This window comes from Hypanus sabinus, chromosome 20, assembly GCF_030144855.1.
Source record: "Hypanus sabinus isolate sHypSab1 chromosome 20, sHypSab1.hap1, whole genome shotgun sequence".
Taxonomy (NCBI): Eukaryota; Metazoa; Chordata; class Chondrichthyes; order Myliobatiformes; family Dasyatidae; genus Hypanus; species Hypanus sabinus.
This window is the reverse complement of record NC_082725.1, coordinates 28,940,745-28,961,333: the sequence shown is the minus strand read 5'-3', so window position 1 is coordinate 28,961,333 and position 20,589 is coordinate 28,940,745. Positions and strand designations below refer to the sequence as shown.

Here is a 20,589-nt window from a genome sequence, read left to right as displayed (position 1 = left end):
TAGGGGCCAGTCGCCGCAACCTCTCTCTCTCCGAGGTGTCTTCAGCAGTCAACTCCCCTCCCTTGTGGTATTTCGCAGCGTCCACGAAGAGGGTCTCACCCTCAGATACTTCCCCCAGGCCGTACCACCACTGGCTCTTGTTTGAATTCGGTATCAGCCCAATGCTGCTACACACGTCCGCACAAGCAGCTCGAAACCCTGGGTGCATCGACAATGCCTCCAAACAACGCTCACCCGTCCTCCGGGCAGGCTCCCAAGCGCACCAGCAGGATTTTGGTTCTTTCTCGAACAGAAACGCTGCCCGTCTCAACAGTGTCCGGACACATCAGCATTAATGATTCATGAACCTCAGTCTCCTCCACATGCGCCTCTAAGAACTCCATTTTCACTGACCAACAACCGTTGTCTGGATAATCACCGGCACTGGTACCCCGAATCTCCAGTGCCCTCAATGTTGTCAAGGGTAAATGCTTCCAATAACGGTTATGAAACAAACTGTACAGCAACTTCACCGGCGCCCCGGTGCCGAGGATGGCTTTAACTTGACTTCCATCCATCCGTAACAACACCTGTGCGCATGGCCCCTCTAAGCCTTCAGGAATAGGGTCTGTTCCTTTCGGGAGTTCCTTGGTACATTGCTGGGAACGTGCTCCCCCAGAGACCCCAAGCCGTTCCCCACTGGGCCTCCTCTAAGTTTCCCGACACCTCTCGAATCAACGGAACAACTGATCCCCTTGACAGATCCCCTTGGCACCACAAGCAATTTATCTGCCCCCCTAGGCAAAAAGGGATACCCTAAAAACTTCCCACCAATCTCCTGCCACAGATATAATAAGCCCCCCAGCTGCGGCATTTGACTTCCAGTCGAACCACACGCATTTTCCCACACTTTCCCAGAACTGGCAGCGGTCACTTCGAGGTAATTGCGCCTGACAGTTCTAACAAAGTCACCAGCCCGCCTACTCAAACTTTCAACCCGTCCCTGTCGCTTTTCCTCAGCCAAGCACTGCCACTCACCCAACAACTGAGGGGTCCGCTCTGCCCCTTTAGGGCTGGACATTATTCCAACAACCGGGCGGAGCCCACCACTGCTGAAACATCCCAACCTGTCACTCCTCACTCTCCAAACAGTACGGACAACCCATGGTCCCACCACCATTTCGTCAGCCAACAGCAACCACCCCACCCAACACACACGCAGCGATAACCAGCAATCGCACACCCACAAAGGCACACCAGCCCTTCGCCGCAGACACAATTTAAAGAGGGTGATCACACAGCTTCCACAGAAATCAACCCCGGACGAGCACCCCACAATGTAACCCCCTGGGTCGCCTCAGGCTCGCTCAGCTCATTCTTGTCTAGGGGGAGCAGCCTTCAGCTCCGCCAAACTGGGTAATCAGCTGGTGTGGATGCTGTGTGATGTCCCCGCCTCGCCCAAAACCAGACAGTACACCATATGCGATTAAATGAGTACAATTTATAAAGGTTACTATAACTAAGTGATTAATAATGATACAGTATATATGAAGAGAAAATTAAAGAAAAGGCGCCAAACTTATCAAAGTCCAAACCACTTCGTGCACAACCGTTGGAGCTCAATTACTGAAGTCTTCTGGCCACCATTCGATCCCCTCCGAACTCCTTGACTCGCAGCTCAGGACCCTCCAAACTCCTCGACTCTCCAAACAGCTCAGGACCCTCCGAGTGGTCAACCAAGCACATCTAGCTTCATCCCCCCCCTCCTCGGAGAATCTCCCGGCCTCAGACCCCCCTTTGGGGTCCGATCCTCGCCCAGCTTAGAGCATTGCGTCCTCTCTCTCGACCCCCTCGCGCCGATCTGCCCAAAAGCCCGTCAACAAAAGCTTACAGACTCAGAAGAAAGAACATTAATCCCCATTTGGTTTACAAAGGAATACCATTCTCGTTATCAGTAAATTAGCATTCCTGCTAGTTAACAAAAGGAAACCCTTTCCCAACAGTAACAAAGAAAAAAAAGAAACCCCCTTTACATAACATTCAGAACTGAAGTTCATAATAGCGAGTCCACAGCCATGAAGCCAGTATTCAAAGCGTTTAGGAAGATTTGGAGGTGGTCAACCTAATTAATTCTGATATTTAAACATTTATGGTGTAATCAAAGAATAAGTACGATGGCAAAGATAAGGTTCAAAACAGTATTATTTATTCAGGGCAAAGTATGCAGTATGATGAAATGTCTTATGTAACAGAAGATTGAGAGATGGTTTTTTATGAGAAGGACGCAAATATGTTTATCTAATGATATGAAAAGTAGCTGTAATATCCCAAGGGACATTGACAAGGTAAATCTTGAGATTTTGCAGGATCACATTGTGGAGATACCTTTCACTTAGATAGCAAGAAGTTTCCACTATTTCCTGCACTAAATGTCAGCTATCATGCAGGGTAATTTGAAATTCAGGTGCTTATAAACCAATAACATAATATTGGGAAATAAAAAAAATATATAATGTATATTAAACATATTGGACTAATATGTTTATATGGTCTATGCAAATTCAGTTTCCATTGGACCTCTTGAAAGGCGAAGATCAGTGATTGGGTAGCAATTTACTAGCACCTCCATTCACTCCTTGACGATTGTGGAGAAGGAAATCTTAAGCACGGAAGTAACAATAAAGGTTCCAAGGCTTTAGAAATTATTAATGAGAGTGTTGCTGACAGAAATACAAATCAAGATGGGTAGGTGAATATGAAAACCTCTGTCCCTGAATCTGTACTTACATTCTACTGAATCCTTGAACCTGGGTACAGCTGAGAATGAGAAATCCTTCATATAACACAAAGCTTAAGCAAGCAACGAACATGTATGTCAGTAAACTGGCACCTCAGTGCTTTTAGAATAATCTCCTCATGTGTTTCTGTGCCCTTAGTGATCCCTCAGGCTGTATTCATCTTACACCATCTGTTGACAGGCTTGCTTTTTCAAAAAATGTTCATGATTTTTCATTTAAAGTTTTGGAAATATTTTAATAATATTCCATGCCAAGTGCTACTTTCTAATCGATTACCTTATTACACTGATAATGAATAATGCTTAGTTTATCAACTGTCATGCAGCCACTTTCATTATAAATTGTTATTTATCAACTATTATGTAGTAATTAGATGGCTACCTTTGGCAGCTTGAGGTGCACAAATTAGCTGTTGTATTTACAATAATAGCCCAGAATTTTCAGCGGAAATAACAATAAGGCTTTCTGTTTTCACCATAATATTAGAGGCAATCTAACATCAGTTTCTGGAAAGGTGCGTAAATGAAGATGGAAATTCAGAAGCTGCTCCTTCACCAGCGAAGCATCTTTGTTGAGCAGATGACAATTCAAACTATTAAATTGCTGACTATTGTTATGAATGATGAACAACTCTGATGGGCAGAAGGGTACAAAATCGCCAATGCCCCCCCCCCTTTTAGAGAATCGCAAATCGCTACTATTTCGACACTGTTATCAAGGAAATAAGAGAGACAAAAGGGACTCTGCCAGGGCAGTTGTTATTGATACACAGCTCATACAAGTTAATGAGAGAGAGACAACTCAGAGATACACAAAGTGGAATGTCTCCTCCTAACAAAAGCAGAACGGAACCACTGATTACTGCTATTGTCTCTTAGAGAAGGATTGTTTATTGAGTACTGTTCTATTCATTGACACCCCTCAAGGGGCAACCAGAGTGTGCTGGTTTGATGGGTTGCATCATCCCAACCTGATTGACACCTGAGACCCCGTGAGTGGGGATAAAAGTAAGGTCTGGGGAAACACCCCTCAGACGAACGAGGAGAAACGTTATGAGACCGATGGGGGCTTGTGTGTGTGTCCACCCTTGCCTGGGTGACGAGTCCACCAGGGAACGGTCTAGCTAAATGACGGAGGGGTCATACGTGAATGGCCACAACAACAACGCATCGACGGATCAAGATCGTAAAGGAAAGTCGCCAAGTCAATAGCGGTTACTGTTCTCTCTCTCTCTCTCCAACAATTGCAACACAGCGACCAAAAACTATCGCAGCCTGCATGAACTGAACTGAACTTTATATTTCCATCTGACAATTCATTATCCCCTAGACAACGATAGAGCTTATTTCTTATTGATTATTATTATACCCGCACTTTTAGTTTTAGTACTGATGATGTATATTATCTGTATATTTGCATTGATATTATTTTTGTTTATTTTTACTAATAAATACTGTTGAAAATAGTATCACCAGACTCCAAAGGACACTTCTGTCTTTGCTGGTAAGACACCCAGTTACGGGGTTCGTAACAACTTGGGGCCTCGTCTCGAGATTAGATACCAAATTGGAGGGCCAGTGATTCGGGCTTTTAGGTCCAGACTTTGATCTGGTTGCGCGGGTAACCAGACGGGAAACCAGCAAAGATGGACGTAGACAAATTTACACAAAACCCGACTTTGAAGGCGCTAGAGGATGCCACAAAGACGGACTTGGTAAATGTTGCGAAAGGACTAAATCTCGCAGAGGTGAGGTCGTCAATGAAAAAGTGGGAGATGCTGAGGGCCATAACTCAGTATTATATTGAGAAGAATGAGGTATGAGGTTTTCGGCTGAGGTATTGGCAAATATCCCTGAAAAGGTACCAGCTATTGGGACGGCTCAGTTAGAGTTGGAAAAATTGAGGCTGGATACGGAACAGAGGAAAAGGGAGTATGAGCTACAGTTAAAGGAGTTAGAGGTGAAAAGGGAGAAGGAAAGAGCTGAAAAGCAGAGGGAGCATGAACTTAGGTTAAAACAGCTGGAAGCAGCTGAAAAGGAGAAGGAAAAAGCTGAAAGGGAGAAGAAAAGAACTGAAAAACAGAGGGAGTATGAGGAGAAGGAGAAACAGAGGCAACATGAGCTGGAAATGGAGAAGTTAAAGCAAGAGAGAAGGGTCCAAGGGGCAGACCAAGAGGAGAGATTTAATGTTAGTCGGGAGTTTAGGTTAGTACCTCCGTTTGAGGAGACGGATGTTGATAGTTATTTCTTGCATTTTGAAAAGGTGGCAGTGAATCAGGAGTGGCCCAGAGATCAGTGGGTGGCGTTGTTACAAAGTGTGTTAAAAGGGAAGGCACAACAGGCATATGCGGCGTTGTCTGTGGAGGAGGAGGAGTCTGAGAATTATGAGAAAGTAAAGGAGGCTATTCTTCGGGCCTACGAGTTGGTACCTGAGGCATATAGACAGAAGTTCAGAGATTTAAAGAAAGTGTGGTATCAGACGTATGCAGAGTTTGCCTATGAGAAGGGTGTGCTCTTGGATCGTTGGTGTGCGGCAGAAATGTTGGAAGAGGATTTTTGGCATCTCAGGGAGTTAATCCTGATTGAGGAATTTAAGGGTTGTGTTTCAGATGATATCCAGATGTATTTGAATGAGAAGCCGAATAAGTCTATATCAGAATTTGCCAGGTTCGCAGATGAATATGCCCTAACCCACAAGACAAAGTTTTCCTCGAATAAGAGTTACCAGAGAGACCATAGGAACGGTAGAGAAAGCCCGATGGCTGAGGCAGAGATTCAGCCAGGAGCTAGTGGTAAAGGCAAGGAGGAAGAAAGGCAGGTTGGCAGGAGGGTTCCTGGCTTGACCTGTTTTAATTGTGGAAAGGTTGGTCATATTGCATCTAAGTGCTTTGCTCCAAGGAAGGAGACAGAAAAAGGGAACGCAGCAGTCCCTACAGGGTGTATTGTGCCGATCAGCAAATCAACAAGAAAGCCCCAGGTAGATAAAATACGAGAGGGGTGTGAGAAATTTATTTCAGAAGGGACCATGTCTGTGAAAGAGGGAGAAACACCAGTTCCAGTGTGGATCTGGAGAGACCCTGGAGCTGAGCAGTCATTGATTCTCAGTAAGGTACCAGATTTTGATCCTGAGATGGGAGAGGTAGTTTTGAGAGGCATAGGAAAAGGGACAGAAGCTGTAACTTTGCATGGGATCATTATAAATTGTGATCTGGTATCTGGACCAGTTGAAATAGGGGTGCGATCAGAATTTCCGAGAGCTGGCGTGGAGGTCCTTCTTGGTAACGATTTAGCCGGTGGTGAGGTTTGGTCAGCATTTAAGCTGCCGAGCCCGCCTGTAAGTGTTGAGGACCCGCCCCTAGGTTCCAAGATCTATCCCACATGCGCGACCACTCGCAGCATGTTGAGAAAGGCAGCTGAGAAAGAGACCAGTTTAATTCAATCCAGTATCAATTTGGCTGAGACGTTTTTACCGACCCTGTACCAAGAGGGGTTAGAGGATGGTAAAACAGAGAATAGGGAGGTGAAAGAGAGTAAAGGAGAGGGGGTAGACCTACCCTTAGCCAGGAGGAAATGTATAGAGGCACGGAATAAAGATGAGAAACAGATAAGGTAGTTAGAAGGTCCAGGTTTGGACATGGATGATCTGTCTGGCTTGACAGAACTATTTGAAGAAGTTGAAAATTTTAAATGTGTTCCCGATAGTGAAATAAGGGCAGTCCTAGATGAAAAGGATGCCATTACCTTGAAGAAGTCTGCTGGGTTAGCAGATGTGGTTGTTTTAACCCACAGGGTTGAGTTTACTCCGGATGGGAGTTGCCCAGAGAGTAGCTGGGAGGATCAGGGGAACTTAGAACTTGGAAAGGGGATGGGTATTGAAAGCCTGGAAGAGGCAGATGTCCCATTTGAGTGTGTTCAAGATGTGGATGCACATGGTACTGAACCTAGTAATGAAACTCAGGAAAAGTCTGAGGTATCTGATTCAGTTAAAAAAGAATGCAGTCCTTTTGGGTCAGATGGACTTGGTTCAGTGAAGAATGGGTTAACCTTGGTACTAGTGGAAAGTGAGAATTCCCAGTTGTTTGTGTTAGAAGTTGTGTTAAAAGTTAGTGAGAAGAAGGCTGGTGATGTGAATAATATTATTGAAGGAGAAGGGAAAAGTGTAGTTCCTAAATTGACCCTAAAGAAAATTTAAAGTCTGGGTTGGTGTCAGAAGCAGTAACCAGGCTGAAGGAACAATGGCTTGTTAACAAGGTGCCAGTGAATCAATTACAGCTTGATTTGGAATGTAAAGGTACCCCACTCGCTAATGTTATTCAAGGGTGTGCTGTGAAGAGGCAGAATTTGAAATGTTGTTTGGACAAAGAGGGATCATTTGCAGATGTTAAACTGAAAACTTATAGAAGGGTCCTGAAGATAAAACTAATGACTTGCTTAAAAATAAAGAATTGTGTTGAAGTTCGGAAGATGGGCTAAGATTGGAAAACATTGTTGATAAAATCACTCCTATGAAAGGAGTATGCACACTGGTGAGCAAGCTAACCAAGTGAGAGTTAAGTGGAAAAGGGGCGAAGGTTGACAAAATGCCACTTTAAATAACAGGATCTGGTTTTGAAGGATTTCGACAAAGCAAGTAAATAATACAGACAACGCCATGGAAGATTGACTGTTGAGTTTAAAAGTAAAATAAAGATTAGTATTTGCATAAACTTTTGTAATGTACTATAGAATAATCACACACGTATTGGTTCACATTTTGTAATATATACTTAAAATCACAACTCTTTAGTTTTTGTATTGCTGAAGAAAAGGAATAAAAATAGGTGGTTATTAAATTGGAGTCTGATGCTACATGAATTTATTAAGGTACAAGATATTAAGATATTAAAGGAAGTGACAATGTAATTGCTAAATGTTTAGATGCTAAGTTGAATGTATATCTGTATTACTCTGTAGCTAAAAACTCTTTTGTACTGTGCTAGATTCTGTAATTTTCTAAGACTCTGTATTAGTTAATTTTCCCCTTTGGTGAAAATTCTTAGAAGGATGGGGGTGTTACGAATGATGAACAACTCTGATGGGCAGAAGGGTACAAAATCGCCAATGCCCCCCCCCCTTTTAGAGAATTGCAAATCGCTACTATTTTGACACTGTTATCAAGGAAATAAGAGAGACAAAAGGGACTCTCCCAGGGCAGTTGTTATTGATACGCAGCTCATACAAGTTAATGAGAGAGAGAGACAACTCAGAGATACACAAAGTGGAATGTCTCCTCCTAACAAAAGCGGAATGGAACCACCGATTACTGCTATTGTCTCTTTGAGAAGGGTTGATTATTGAGTACTGTTCTAATCATTGAAACCCCTCAAGGGGCAACCAGAGTGGGCTGGATTGATGGGTTGCATCATCCCAACCTGATTGACACCTGAGACCCTGTGAGTGGGGATAAAAGAGGGTCTGGGGAACACCCCTCAGACGAACCAGGAGAAATGCTACAAGACCGTTGGGGGCTTGTGTGTGTGTCCACCCTTGCCTGGGTGACGAGTCCATCACAGAACAATTTAGCTAAAGGGCGGAGGGGTCAAACGTGAATGGCCACAACAACAACGCATTGACGAATCAAGATCGTAAAGGAAAGTCGGCAAGTCAATAGCGGTTACTGTTCTCTCTCTCTCTCCAACAATTGCAACACAGCGACCAACAACTATCGCAGCCTGCATGAACTAAACTGAACTTTATATTTCTATCTGACAATTCATTATCCCCTAGACAACGATAGATCTTATTTCTTATTGATTATTATTATACCCACACTTTTAGGTTTAGTACTGATGATGTATATTATCTGTATATTTGCATTGATATTATTTTTGTGTATTTTTACTAATAAATACTGTTGAAAATAGTATCACCAGACTCCAAAGGACACTTCTATCTTTGCTGGTAAGACACCCAGTTACGGGGTTCGTAACACTATCCAGTATGTTCCTGAAAAAAGTGGATTTCCATCCCCTCAGAATTGTTATTTTGTTTTAAAATTACACACAAAAGCTTTATTATCTTAGAACTAACTTAATAACATGTATTACTTCATTCTGTAAAGTATTTAAATTACTATCTGGTCCAATGTCCCTGAAAACTCTTCAGTTTAATTCATAGCTAGCAAGGTTGGCATCACAAATCACCTACAGTGGATGCCAGACAGCAACTGACATTGGTAAAAGGGAAGTTCATGCCCACAAACCCCTTGAAGTTACTTACTTGTTTTTGGGATTTGGCTAGCTTTTGTTGTTGATTTTTAATTGTCCCTTGAACAGAGGGGCTTGCTGGGCTAGTTCTGAAGGTAGCTCTACGGTAAGCACATTATCAGACAGGCAGGAAGAAAATGATTGAAAATGAACACTTTACATGATAACTAGGTCATTTTGAAGTTACCAACACTTTCAATTGTTTTCTAATTTGCAGAATTAAATTTCTCCGGTTTATAGGCAGTAGTTGCACTTGATATTCCATGTGTCTGCATGTTAATCTTGTAACAGAACCAGAACGATACCTTGTCCTCACTTTTGTGAGCAGGTACACTTAGTATCAATAGTAAACACTATCAATTTATCTTTGACCACAAAACTCATATCTGTATAACAGTGACTACTCTAACTTATTTTGGGACATACTGCTGTTATGCAAGTGACCACATGGTTGCATATCTTGGTATTTTTCTTTTAACAGCAAGTCTTTCCTTTACCACATCATCATCACTACCATCTTCATCACCATCATCATTACTACACCCTATCTTTGTTATATGTGTCTTCAGACAACGTGGATTCACAGTTATGCATCGAACCTATTTCTACCAACTTCTCCAGATATGCATCCAAAATTCACAATTATGCGAAGCTGTTGGGACGAGAAGCACTGCTTTCCCGCCAATACAAGTCACGTGCGTACGCCTCACAGTCTCACTCCCACCAGTCTCGCACTGGTTTTGGCAGCGTGTGGATGTGCTATCTTGCGCTCTTAAACTTCTGTTGTTATTACCTATGGTGCACTGATTTTGTGCTTGAAATATTTAACTACACCTCCTAAGCGTCCTATGTCAAGTCCTGGGCCATCAGCCAAGCAGCAGAGAACCACTTTAACACTTGAAGAAAAGTTGGAAATTATAAACAGGGCAGCGTCAGGTGAAGGTAACACAGCTCTGGGATGCTACCTTGGCCAGAGTGAGTCCACGATCAGAAAGATAAAGAAAAATGCTGAGAAAATAAAAAGTGCAGTGATTGCTTCATCACAAGTATCTTCAAAGATTGTTACCAAAGAGTGTAACCCGATTATGACAAAAATGGAGAAAATGTTGAGTTTGTACATTGAGCATGAAACAAAGAAAAAAAAACAACACAGCTCCGATCATCTTTGTCTGAAAACTTTGGAAATTTATGGTCGCCTTTGTTCAGAGGCTAGTGATATTGTTAGCTTTAATGCAAGTAGGGAATGGTTTTTTATGTTTGTTAGTCATCACAGGCTTTACAACTTAGCTGTGCATGGTGAACAAGCTAGTGCTGATCTCAAAGCTGCTGAATGCTACCCTTTGCAGTTGCAGGCTATGATAGCTGAGTTAGGCATCACACCAAAGCAGGTGTTTAATGCAGACAAGACTGGGATTTTTGGAAGCATATGCCGAAACGCACTTACATAAGTAAGGATGCATTAACTTTCTATGATTTATTACATTGAATATTGCCTTAAATTGATGAAATATAATATGAATGTTGCCTTGTGGTACTGCTTTTGTTTTGTATTGGTGTGAAAATGTGAAGAAATTACAAATAAAACATATTTAGGAAGCCCTACAGAACGCATCCCTATTTTCTCCATTTAAATAATTATTTACATTATGCGTTTTCCATACCATGCATCGACTTTGAGGAGCATATCGCCCGCATATAATGAGTATACGGTGTATTATCATCATCAGATAGCTTCTACTTCTTCTTCTTCTTCTCCTTTGCTTTTGAGGGCATTTGGCCAATGCTTCAATGTCAACCACTTTTGCAACGAACTTGTTGGAAGTTAAAACAAATTAGATGGTTTAACAAATGGAGATATTATGAACGTGGACAGAAGCACGACAAAGTTTTGAAGTGATTTTTGCAATAATTCATTTTTGCATTATTCATGTCCAATTAGTTATTTCCTTGATTAAACCAATTCACTTTTAAATGAATGGTGTTTATTTTCACAGCAAAAATAAATAAGCATAAATGTTAAGATATTTGCATTAGAACACGGAGTGGGCAACACAACAAGTATTAGGCCCTAAGATTTATTTTTGAGACTGAAATGCTCCAAAGTGCCTCATGGTGCTACTGGGTTGGTGACACTTCAACAACTTACCTTGGGCCACATAGAAATGGCAAGGAACTGAGTGGGAAATAGTGAAGTGAGCAGGAGTAAAATAGAGAATAGCAAGACAAATCGGAGACAAGAAGGAACCAGGTGAAAGTGAGAAAACAAATTAGGGACAGAATCCAACATTAGCATTGTAGTGGAGTTGAGTGAAACAGTCCCAGATCTTGATAACAGAAAATGTGACAATTGCAGTTGTAAATGTTAAATATTGAAAATTCTTAAACACAAGAGATTCTGCAGGTGCTGAGAATTCAGAGCAATACACAAAATTCTGAAGGAATTCAGCAGGTCCGGTAGCATCTGTGGACGGAAATAAACAGCTGACACTTCCGACCAAGTCCCTTGATTAGGACTGGAAAGGAAAGGGTAAAAAGCGAAAATAAGCAGACAGAGGGAGCTGGGGTCATAGTTCTACTGACGTATGCAATGCCACATACTATTTGTATTGTTCATTAACATGCTCCAGGATGTCCCTTGGGTCAGGCCACAAGATGATCAAGCTTTCCTAAACAGAGATTTATTCCAGGTCTAACAAATCTGCATACAGACATGATACTCCAATAGTACTTGCAGGACACCTAATGTCTATCTGAGTCATAGATTCTCATGTCTCAATACTCTTGCTTCAACAACATGACGGATGGCATCTATGAGTAAGTGTGACCTCTCCTCCCTATACCAGATGCTTAGCAATCCACTGTAGAACCAGCTAAAGGCAGAACATCATTCAATTATTGGGTATGAGGTTGGTGAACATACTGAAAAAAGTATTAAAGAGAGCAAGGGAGGAACATTTTTATCACAAGTTGCAGTTGATACTTGTAAATCCATTACAACAAATTGTGGGTAGTAAAACTGTGAACTGAAGAAGAGAAAAATCCATATCAGTAAAACTGTGGAAGGAAGTCAGCTAAAAATGTAGCACTTCCTTTATGAAATTATATTTTTGTTGAATGCACCAAGGAGAGTTACTGCGTAATAAGTAAATATTCCTGCCATAAATCATTGTCAGTAGGGATGTGCCTTCAGTGATTTGCATTAGCAAATATTGGAGCAGTCCAAGTAAATTTCTGTGTACGTGTGATAATTCAGTAATATTTTGTTACTGAAGATATAATGAAGTAAATACTGAATGTAATTTAAGTAATGTGTTTTGAAGAAGACCTCTGCTTTGGTAGTAGAAAAATTAGCACAATGGCGCACACAATGTAATTTCATGTAACTTCCTTGCTATCTGACAGACATTTTGCTTGTGGAGTGCACAGTGGAATCTATTGGTGGCTCTCAATGTCATTGGTAGCAATTTGCCTTTGGTACTATATAGGTGTGTGAGGATTGACTGTCAGTGATACTCACATCCCAACTTTTGTTCTACTCTCTCCTGTGGATCCAATCTGCTGTAGCAGCACAGTTGTTGGCCATTATCTCTTCTTGCACTCTGTGCTACAGAGTGAAGATTAGTTTTTTCCCCTCTTTGATTTTGATCTGTAGCACTGTGACCTGCTCTGATCATTAGCAGGGCCATAGCTCACAAGTGACAGTGACACTGCTGAGGAACAACTGTGTAGTGGTTATTATTTCAGGTTGCAGTTAGCAAAATGTTGATTAACAATGAAGCAGAATGAAGCAGATTAAGGGGTAATTTCCCTCAATAAATTTTCCATTTGTTTTAAATGTTCTGGACCAATGCACACATTTTAATTAAACCTCTGCCAGACTCACAAAGGTGTTAATTAATACATAAGACACGCATAGGATTAAATTATGAATAGATAAAAAAATCTCACTTTCATCAGAATAGAAAACCACTTAAAAGTCCTTTACCTGTGAATTAGTTAATCCATTTTAAGGTCAAAATTGTTATAGTTTTCAATTATGGATTTAGAAGCAGATCTCTCTGTTCCTTCGATTTTACAAGTGATTGAGCATTCAGAGCATTAATTTTAAATTCAGTTGCTGTAGCCCACAATATTTTAATTCCTAGAACTCATTTTAAAGTTCTTTATGATTTCCAACTTGTTCTTAATGAAATCTATGTACATAGTGGTGCTGGAATATCTCAGGGGCTTTACACTTACCAGGTGTGTCCAAGACCAAGATTCAGAGAATGATCTGGAACTTACCTTCCCAATGGATCCTAGCCAAGTGGACAGTTAAAATTGCTGAGGTTACTTACAATGGCAGAAATCTATTTATACCTACTCTTCCAGAAATGTACCCAAAGCTTGTTGCGACATATGCACATTAGATTTGTCAATGCCTTTAGGAACTGCAGCAATCTTTATCAGATGGCTTAAAAGGGAAATCTCAGGGAAATTGGGTGGCTCTTTTATAGTCTTGTCCCACCTTAACACTACAGTTGGCATTGGAGGGGGTCCAAAGGAAGTTTATGAGAATGATCCCGGGAGTGAAAAAGTTAATGCATGTGCAGTGTTCGATGGCACTGGGCTGGGCCTGCATTCATTGGTTAAGGATCTCATTGAGACCTATTGAATATTGAAAGACCTCGATAGAGTACACATGGAAAGGATATTTCCTATGGGGTGGGGGGTGGAATATAGGACTAGAGATTATAGCCTCAGAAAGGTATTATTTTAGAACAAATAAGGAGGAATTTCTTTAGGCGGGGTGAGGAATTTGTGGACTTCATTGCCACAGATCTTTATGAAGGCTAAGTCATTGGGTATATTTAAAGCAGAGGTTGATTTGCTCTGGATTCGAAAGGAGGTCAAAGATCATGGGGTGAAGGTAGGAGAATGTGGAGAGGGATTATAAATCAGCCATGATGGAATGACAGAGCAGACTCGATGGGCCTAATGGCCTTATTCTCCTCCTCTTATGTCTGATGATTTAATATAATCATACACACTCTCTGGAACTCTGTCTCTTTCTGATATTAGCCACTTTGTATAGTGTTACCAATTTTTATCGTACTTTTGTGGAAGTATCTTCAGTCATTTATGTTCTCTATGGAAAAACGTCTGAAGAATTCCTCATATCTCCACTGTAACTACACTATCCCTTGCTTCATTATATCTGTCAATATAAATCCATCTCATATTCAGCCTTTATGCTATTTCTTTGGCTTGTCATTGATTTCCAAACACAACATGTGAAGCATGAGTGATTTTTTAAATATTAAAGCTATAACATGAATCCAAATTCTTACTGCTTTTTTTTTCTTCTCATATAAAGGTGATATACAGAACCAAGGTCAAATAATACATTGATTTATGTTTTTATCTGCTAAGTAATGAAAAAGTCTTCTTCCTATAACCTCAAAGCTAATTATTACATATTTAAAAATTAAATTACTCTTGACAAAATATACTTCCAATTTGATCATTGTAATTAAAGCAGATTCTTACGACAGGATAGTGTAATGCTATCTTGGGTGCCTAAGACTTTTGCACATTACTGCATTTACCTGTAGATTTTGGCATCTAGTTTAGCAATGTATACCACATGCATCAAAAATGTTATATAATTCTTTATAATTATTGAATGTTGCTGCTTTTTACTCAATTGGGGTACAAACCAACACAGCAAATTCCTAATAGATGTAAATGTCTATAGTGAATACAGTTAATCCTTGATCAATTAAACAATATCGCATCATGAACTTTCCTATTAATTTCTACTGGACAATCATAAAGCTTGGCATTATAAGCTAAGTATCGCTACTAACCGTGGGATAAATGTTGATGTCATTAACCTTTCTTACACTGAAAATTAACTCTTCAGTCATTCATTTCACTTTCAGGTCTTGAGCCAAATTTCACCTAAGCTGGTCAATCTCATTGATTATTTGTCTTGTCCGTTCTAGTGCTTGAGGTCCTGTCTCCCTCACTAGTTATTTATCAATGAGTATCTTCAGCAATGTAATTGGCACAGCATTTGAATTTAAGGGTGCAGGGCCAATTTCAGCTCATGGCAGAAACTGTTGGATGCTCTACTCCAGAGAGGATTTAGTTCCTTAATTGCATTCCCTTTCTGAGCATCCATTGATGGACAACAAGTGCTTTAGTTATTTTTAATTATAAACTTTGGCAACACATGAGAAGACCATTAGCTCTTTTAGGAAATCCTTGTATTTAATAAGGTCATGTCTGATCTTTGTCCATTACCCTCGTAATATAAATCCATCAATCCTACATTTACAATAAAATATTGAGTCAAAAGAATTACTCTCTGTGAATGAGGGTCCCAAATTTTTTCAACAGTTTGTGTTGTAGAAGTGTTTCTTAACCTCAGACCTAAAAGGTCTGGTGCTATCTGAGCAATGAATCCTAGTGTCAGACTCACCAGCCAGCAGAAAACTATGGTTTCAGAACTTTTTAAAAATATGTAATTCTGTTTAGTTCCAAAGAGACAAAGGAGTAGTCTGATCACTATGTGGGAAGTTAATATTCAGCCTTAGATTAAATATATCTGCTAAACAGTCATAGACTCTGAGTTGCACAGAACAGAAATGGGCTCATTGGCCCACCATATTCTTGACAATCTTTTTGCCCATCTACACTCATAGTTTGCCCACATTATGTCCATATCCTTCCACAGCTTTGAGATCTCAACATTTCCTTGTGTTAAAAAAAAACTTTTCCCTCAACCCCCCCCCCCCCTTTAAAACTCTTCTCCCTCACCTTAAAACTGAGTCCTTTTGATTTTATATTCTTACCATTGAGAAAAGATTCTGACAGTCTGCTCTGCATTACCTAATCTTCTTATAATTTTATATACTTCTGTCTGGTCACACCTTAGAGTTCTTTGCTCCAGAAGAAACAAGCTCAACTTGTCCAAGCTTTTATTAAGATCCTCTGATCCAGACAACCTCCTGTGAAGAGAAGTTTTAAAGGTCGCACATTTCAACAGGGACAAGGCAACGCGGTGAAATTGACAGTTACCTTTGTACTTTGAAGAATGGAATATGTTTAAGCAATGCTAATATCTGTCACAGATTAAAGTACTGGATTTATTCCGAGGGAGTGGCCTTTCAGTGAAGACTTCTGATAGAGTCATTCAACCATATAAACAAAATGATCCTGGTTAATGTCTTTTACTGTAAAGTAAGTACATGTTCGGCACAGCATTGCGGGCCGAAGAGCCTGTACTGTGCTGTAGGTTTTTTATTTTTTGATGTTACTGCCCATTAAAACAGAAGAAAAAGAAATGATAGAATTGCTTAGTCACATACATTCCATTTCTACTGATCCATTAATTTAACAGAATATGCAGGGAAAATAAAGAGCTCAGATCATAATGACAGTCTAATGTTGAGTCAGTAACTCAAATCACATTCATCATCTTCTATGGAGCTAATTGTGGATACTCTCCCAGAGGAGTCCCTGACCAGGTAATTAATTATGACTGGCTTCATAGCGGGTGTCAGAAAGGTGCAGCGGCAGCTGAATGTGTGCAAGGCAGATGGAGAGGAGACTATTAAATGCCGCTTCTATCGAGTGAAAGTATGTCCTATTGTAAATTCGTTTCTGGTTTTCAGCAGAGGCTTTCAACTGAAGAACAGCAATCACAACAGAATCTGGTTCGATATTAGAATGAGAGAGGACTGTTAATTGTAAAGGCAATTGATTAGAAAGAAAACCAATTTCAGTGAAATAAATAGACAAGTAAATAAAAGTTAAACAAAATTAATGCCCACTTGCACAGTGCCCTAATGATATAAAATGATCTACTAAAGATGGTTGAGCATGCAAGTTAAATATTTTCAAACAGTAATTGTAGGGAAAAATGTGTAAAACGAGATGTGAAGATAATACATTGATTATGTTTGGCCCAGTATAGTTCTGAAAAAAAGTGAAAACATTTATAGGAAAATCTTAGCTTCATGTTGTTAGTGTGAAAGGGCAATATGGCTTCTTGCATTTGACATACACCTCTCTTTGAAATTTCATAAGGAATCTTGATTGATGTATAATGGACATGACCCATTTTCACTGTAGTCAAGTCATACCATAGGGGACAATTTTCATGTTTCTTTTTATTCCAACCATAGACATGCAAGTGGGATCAAAACACCAGAGAATAAACATGTGTTGAGCTCTGGCCTGCCTTGATATTTAAGGAGGTGGATTTCAATTGAAATAGGAAGAGTTGAAAACACAGATTGGAGTTTCATCAATAGTTTCCTATTGGGCTAACCTTGAACAATTACAACTCTATCAGGTTATCACTAGTCCTGCCCTCAATCTTTTTAGTTTGATTCTTATTTTCAGCAGATCACTGGGACTGAGAATCTTGACTCCCATTTCAGTTTTGAGTTATTGAGGTAGTTTTTCTCAGTGATCATTGTCCCTAAGCCGAATCATAGGTACGTACATGTGAGATACAGTCTTTATTTTAGGTGTTAAGATTGTCATATTTCGAACTCTAATGTACCTCAGTAACAGTACTTTTACCTCAGAGCCAATTAGTTATGGGTCTGACTCACACTCACTTCAATGCAATAGTAAGGTGCCAACTTTCTGAGGAGATTTTTCAGTCAGGGCCTTGTCTACTAAATGAGATAGACATTGAGGCATCAACATTTCTTCTTATTTCTGATGCATGCTTATTGAACACCAGTTCAATATTAACTTCACCTTCAACTTCAGTTCAATATTAGTCCAGAACCATAGTCTTATTGTGAAAACATGCCTTAGGTATAAATTTAGTTTATAAGCCACTTACATGCACAAATTTTAAAAAAAATAGCAGAAATAGTTGTTCTCTTAAGAGTCAGCCTTGAATTTGGAATAAAACTAAACTCTCAGGGAAAAAAAAACATCTTCAATTTGTAGCATTACAATGGGACTATGTGGGTTCTCATTTTCTTACAACAAAGAAAGAAGCCTGAAGCAAGAATAATTTCATCAATCACATTCTCGTATTATTTCCCTGTAACCTATTCTCCCTTACATGCTCAACTTCACCCTGATTCTCCTATCACTCACCTTCACTGCAAGTAATTTACAGAAGCCAATTAATCTACAAAACAGCACATTTTGGGGACGTGTGAGGAAACTGGAACTCCAGAACAATACCTATATGGTTGCAGAGAAAATGAGTAAACACCACACCGTCAGCACTAAAGATCACAAACAAACTGGAACGAAGAGGCAGCAGAACTACCTACTGCATCCCAATACCTACGCCATCCGGCTATATAGTTGCACACTTCAGATACCACAGAAGTGATGGTGATGGCATCCATCTCTCTCGAAGGAGAATGGAGTGGTGACACTGGAGTAACCACTTCGGGGCACAAGCCTGGCTGGAAGGTATAGAGATTCTGGGGTGCCCCGCCGCCAAGGTCCTCCTCTCGGTCTCACCAATGTAGTCCAAAGGAAGACAAAGCAATACATTTGGCACCAGCTTGGCTGTGGGAGCTACTGGAAGGATGTTCAGTGACGTCCAACTGCCTTAGGGGCTCCACTCTCTGGGTTTACTCCTGTTGCCTTTGTCTCTCCCAAAGTTGCCCACAAGTAGGGTTGTGGTCATAGCTGGGGTCACAGAAGTATCTAGAAGATCATCCACGCTCTAAAACGCTAAACCTGCTGTAGTGACGATAGCTTCACTCTGCTTCTGAATTTGTTACCATCGTCAATGGAACCAAATCGACTGAATGACAAGCACAATGCATAATCATCACTAAACGGTGCTGATGTCTTTGTTGTTAGTCCATAATGGTACTCGTACCTTGAAATCCATCCACAGTTGATAAAACTAACAACAAAGCCGTATTTCCCTTAATGGAATTTTAATCCTCAGCTCTGGTACAAGTGAAGATTATATTGATTCATACAACCTTGGCCATTATATTAACACAAAAAGGGATGGTGCACAAATGATAATATTGATCTGAGGTATAATTTCCAAAATCACTACTAGAGAGAGAGAGAGAGAGAGAGAGAGAGAGAGAGAGAGAAAAGGAAGTCTCTGAATTCTACCTGTTTTGGGATCCACAGAAAAGTATGGTTGTCCCTGCAGAATACTGTACACCACCCTCGCACTGTTCCCATATGTAGGATCATCAGCATCCGTAGCTGTAATCTGAAGGACTGAAGTACCTGCACATAGATACAAACATAGGGAAAAGGTTTTAATGGAAACTGCACCTAACATTTCTCAATGCCACTTGGGCGTCAAGAAATTGTTACCAAAGTTTTTGACAAACATTCAAAAAACATTGCAATAAATTTTATGTTTATATACTACTTTGACTGGAAGGAAAATAATTTCAGTAAACTTTATTCCCCGGTGCCAGAGACAGTGAAGCAATCGTACCAACTGCCTTGCCAGAGGTAAAAATTCAGAACTACATTCATCTACATGCTGTTTAAATTTCTTTGTTCAATGACTGAAGAACAAACCCCCCACATCCTCCAGCCCCCTCCCAATGAGCTTTTTGGTCACTTCTAGAATGTTATATCAGCTGGTGTGATTTTCCTTCGAATTCTTTTGCAATAAAATCCAAATTCACAGTTTTCTATGCTTCAAATAACACTACATCTCAGAGTATAATTGCAAACTCATATTACAGGCTTCACTAATGGAATGTTAGTCCTATACTATATAAAGGGCCTTTATGAGCCATTGCATGTCAAATATTTGGCTGAACTAATGAGAATTGAAATTTACACCAATGTTTTAAACATTTAGACGTGTTTTTTCTGCCACTGAGAAACCAATTAATCATGATATTTTGAGCCTTCCATAGAAACAAACATATGCTAAGGTTGTTTGTATAAATTAGTCATGAACAATAAAGGTTTTTGTCACTTATTATTGCCTATTCTTACAAATAAACCACTTGTGTTACTATTAAATGTGTCTGCATATGACCAAAGTAAACACAAAAGTGCTGTCCAAAGCCTGCTAAGGATGTAAAAGAGGCAAGGTAAGAGTAGGTAATTTAGCCCATTATTCAAAAGCATCATGTGCGCTCTTTTACCTCCATGCTATTTTTCTTCTCTAACATGGGTAGTGGCGTGGACTGAGGCCTCTACCAAAGGAGTAAGGCACTCCTTCCCTCTGCTAACCTGAAGGTCACCCTTGGGAAAAGTGTAGAACCTGCTTAACATCCCAGATCAGAGTCACATGGGAAGTGGTAGTGGATGATTGTGTGAACAGCTGTTGCTTGTTACAAGTCCTGGTTATGCAACCACGAATGCCAAGCAGACAACCTTTGTAGAGTATTGTTAATGGCTGGGCACCCCTCTTGAAAAGAGACTGCCCAGAAGAGGACAATGGGAAACCACTTTTGTAGAAAAGTTTACCAAGTACAATCACAGTCATGGCAAGATCATGATTGCTTATGTCATACGACACAGGATATAATGAACAAAGCAAACAGCATTACACTTAATTTCCTTAATATCTAAAATCATACCTTGCTTCCATTTAAAATG

General features: G+C 40.2%; 1 protein-coding gene across 1 annotated transcript in view; it reads right to left on the bottom strand.

Moving 5' to 3' along the window:
• Positions 1-20,589, bottom strand: part of LOC132378672 (cadherin-18) — a 662,384-nt gene that overhangs the window by 123,556 nt on the left and 518,239 nt on the right. The window contains exon 5 of the mRNA XM_059945774.1: positions 19,129-19,248. Within this exon, the coding sequence (XP_059801757.1) occupies positions 19,129-19,248 (120 nt within the window). The remainder of the gene's footprint in view (positions 1-19,128; positions 19,249-20,589) is intronic.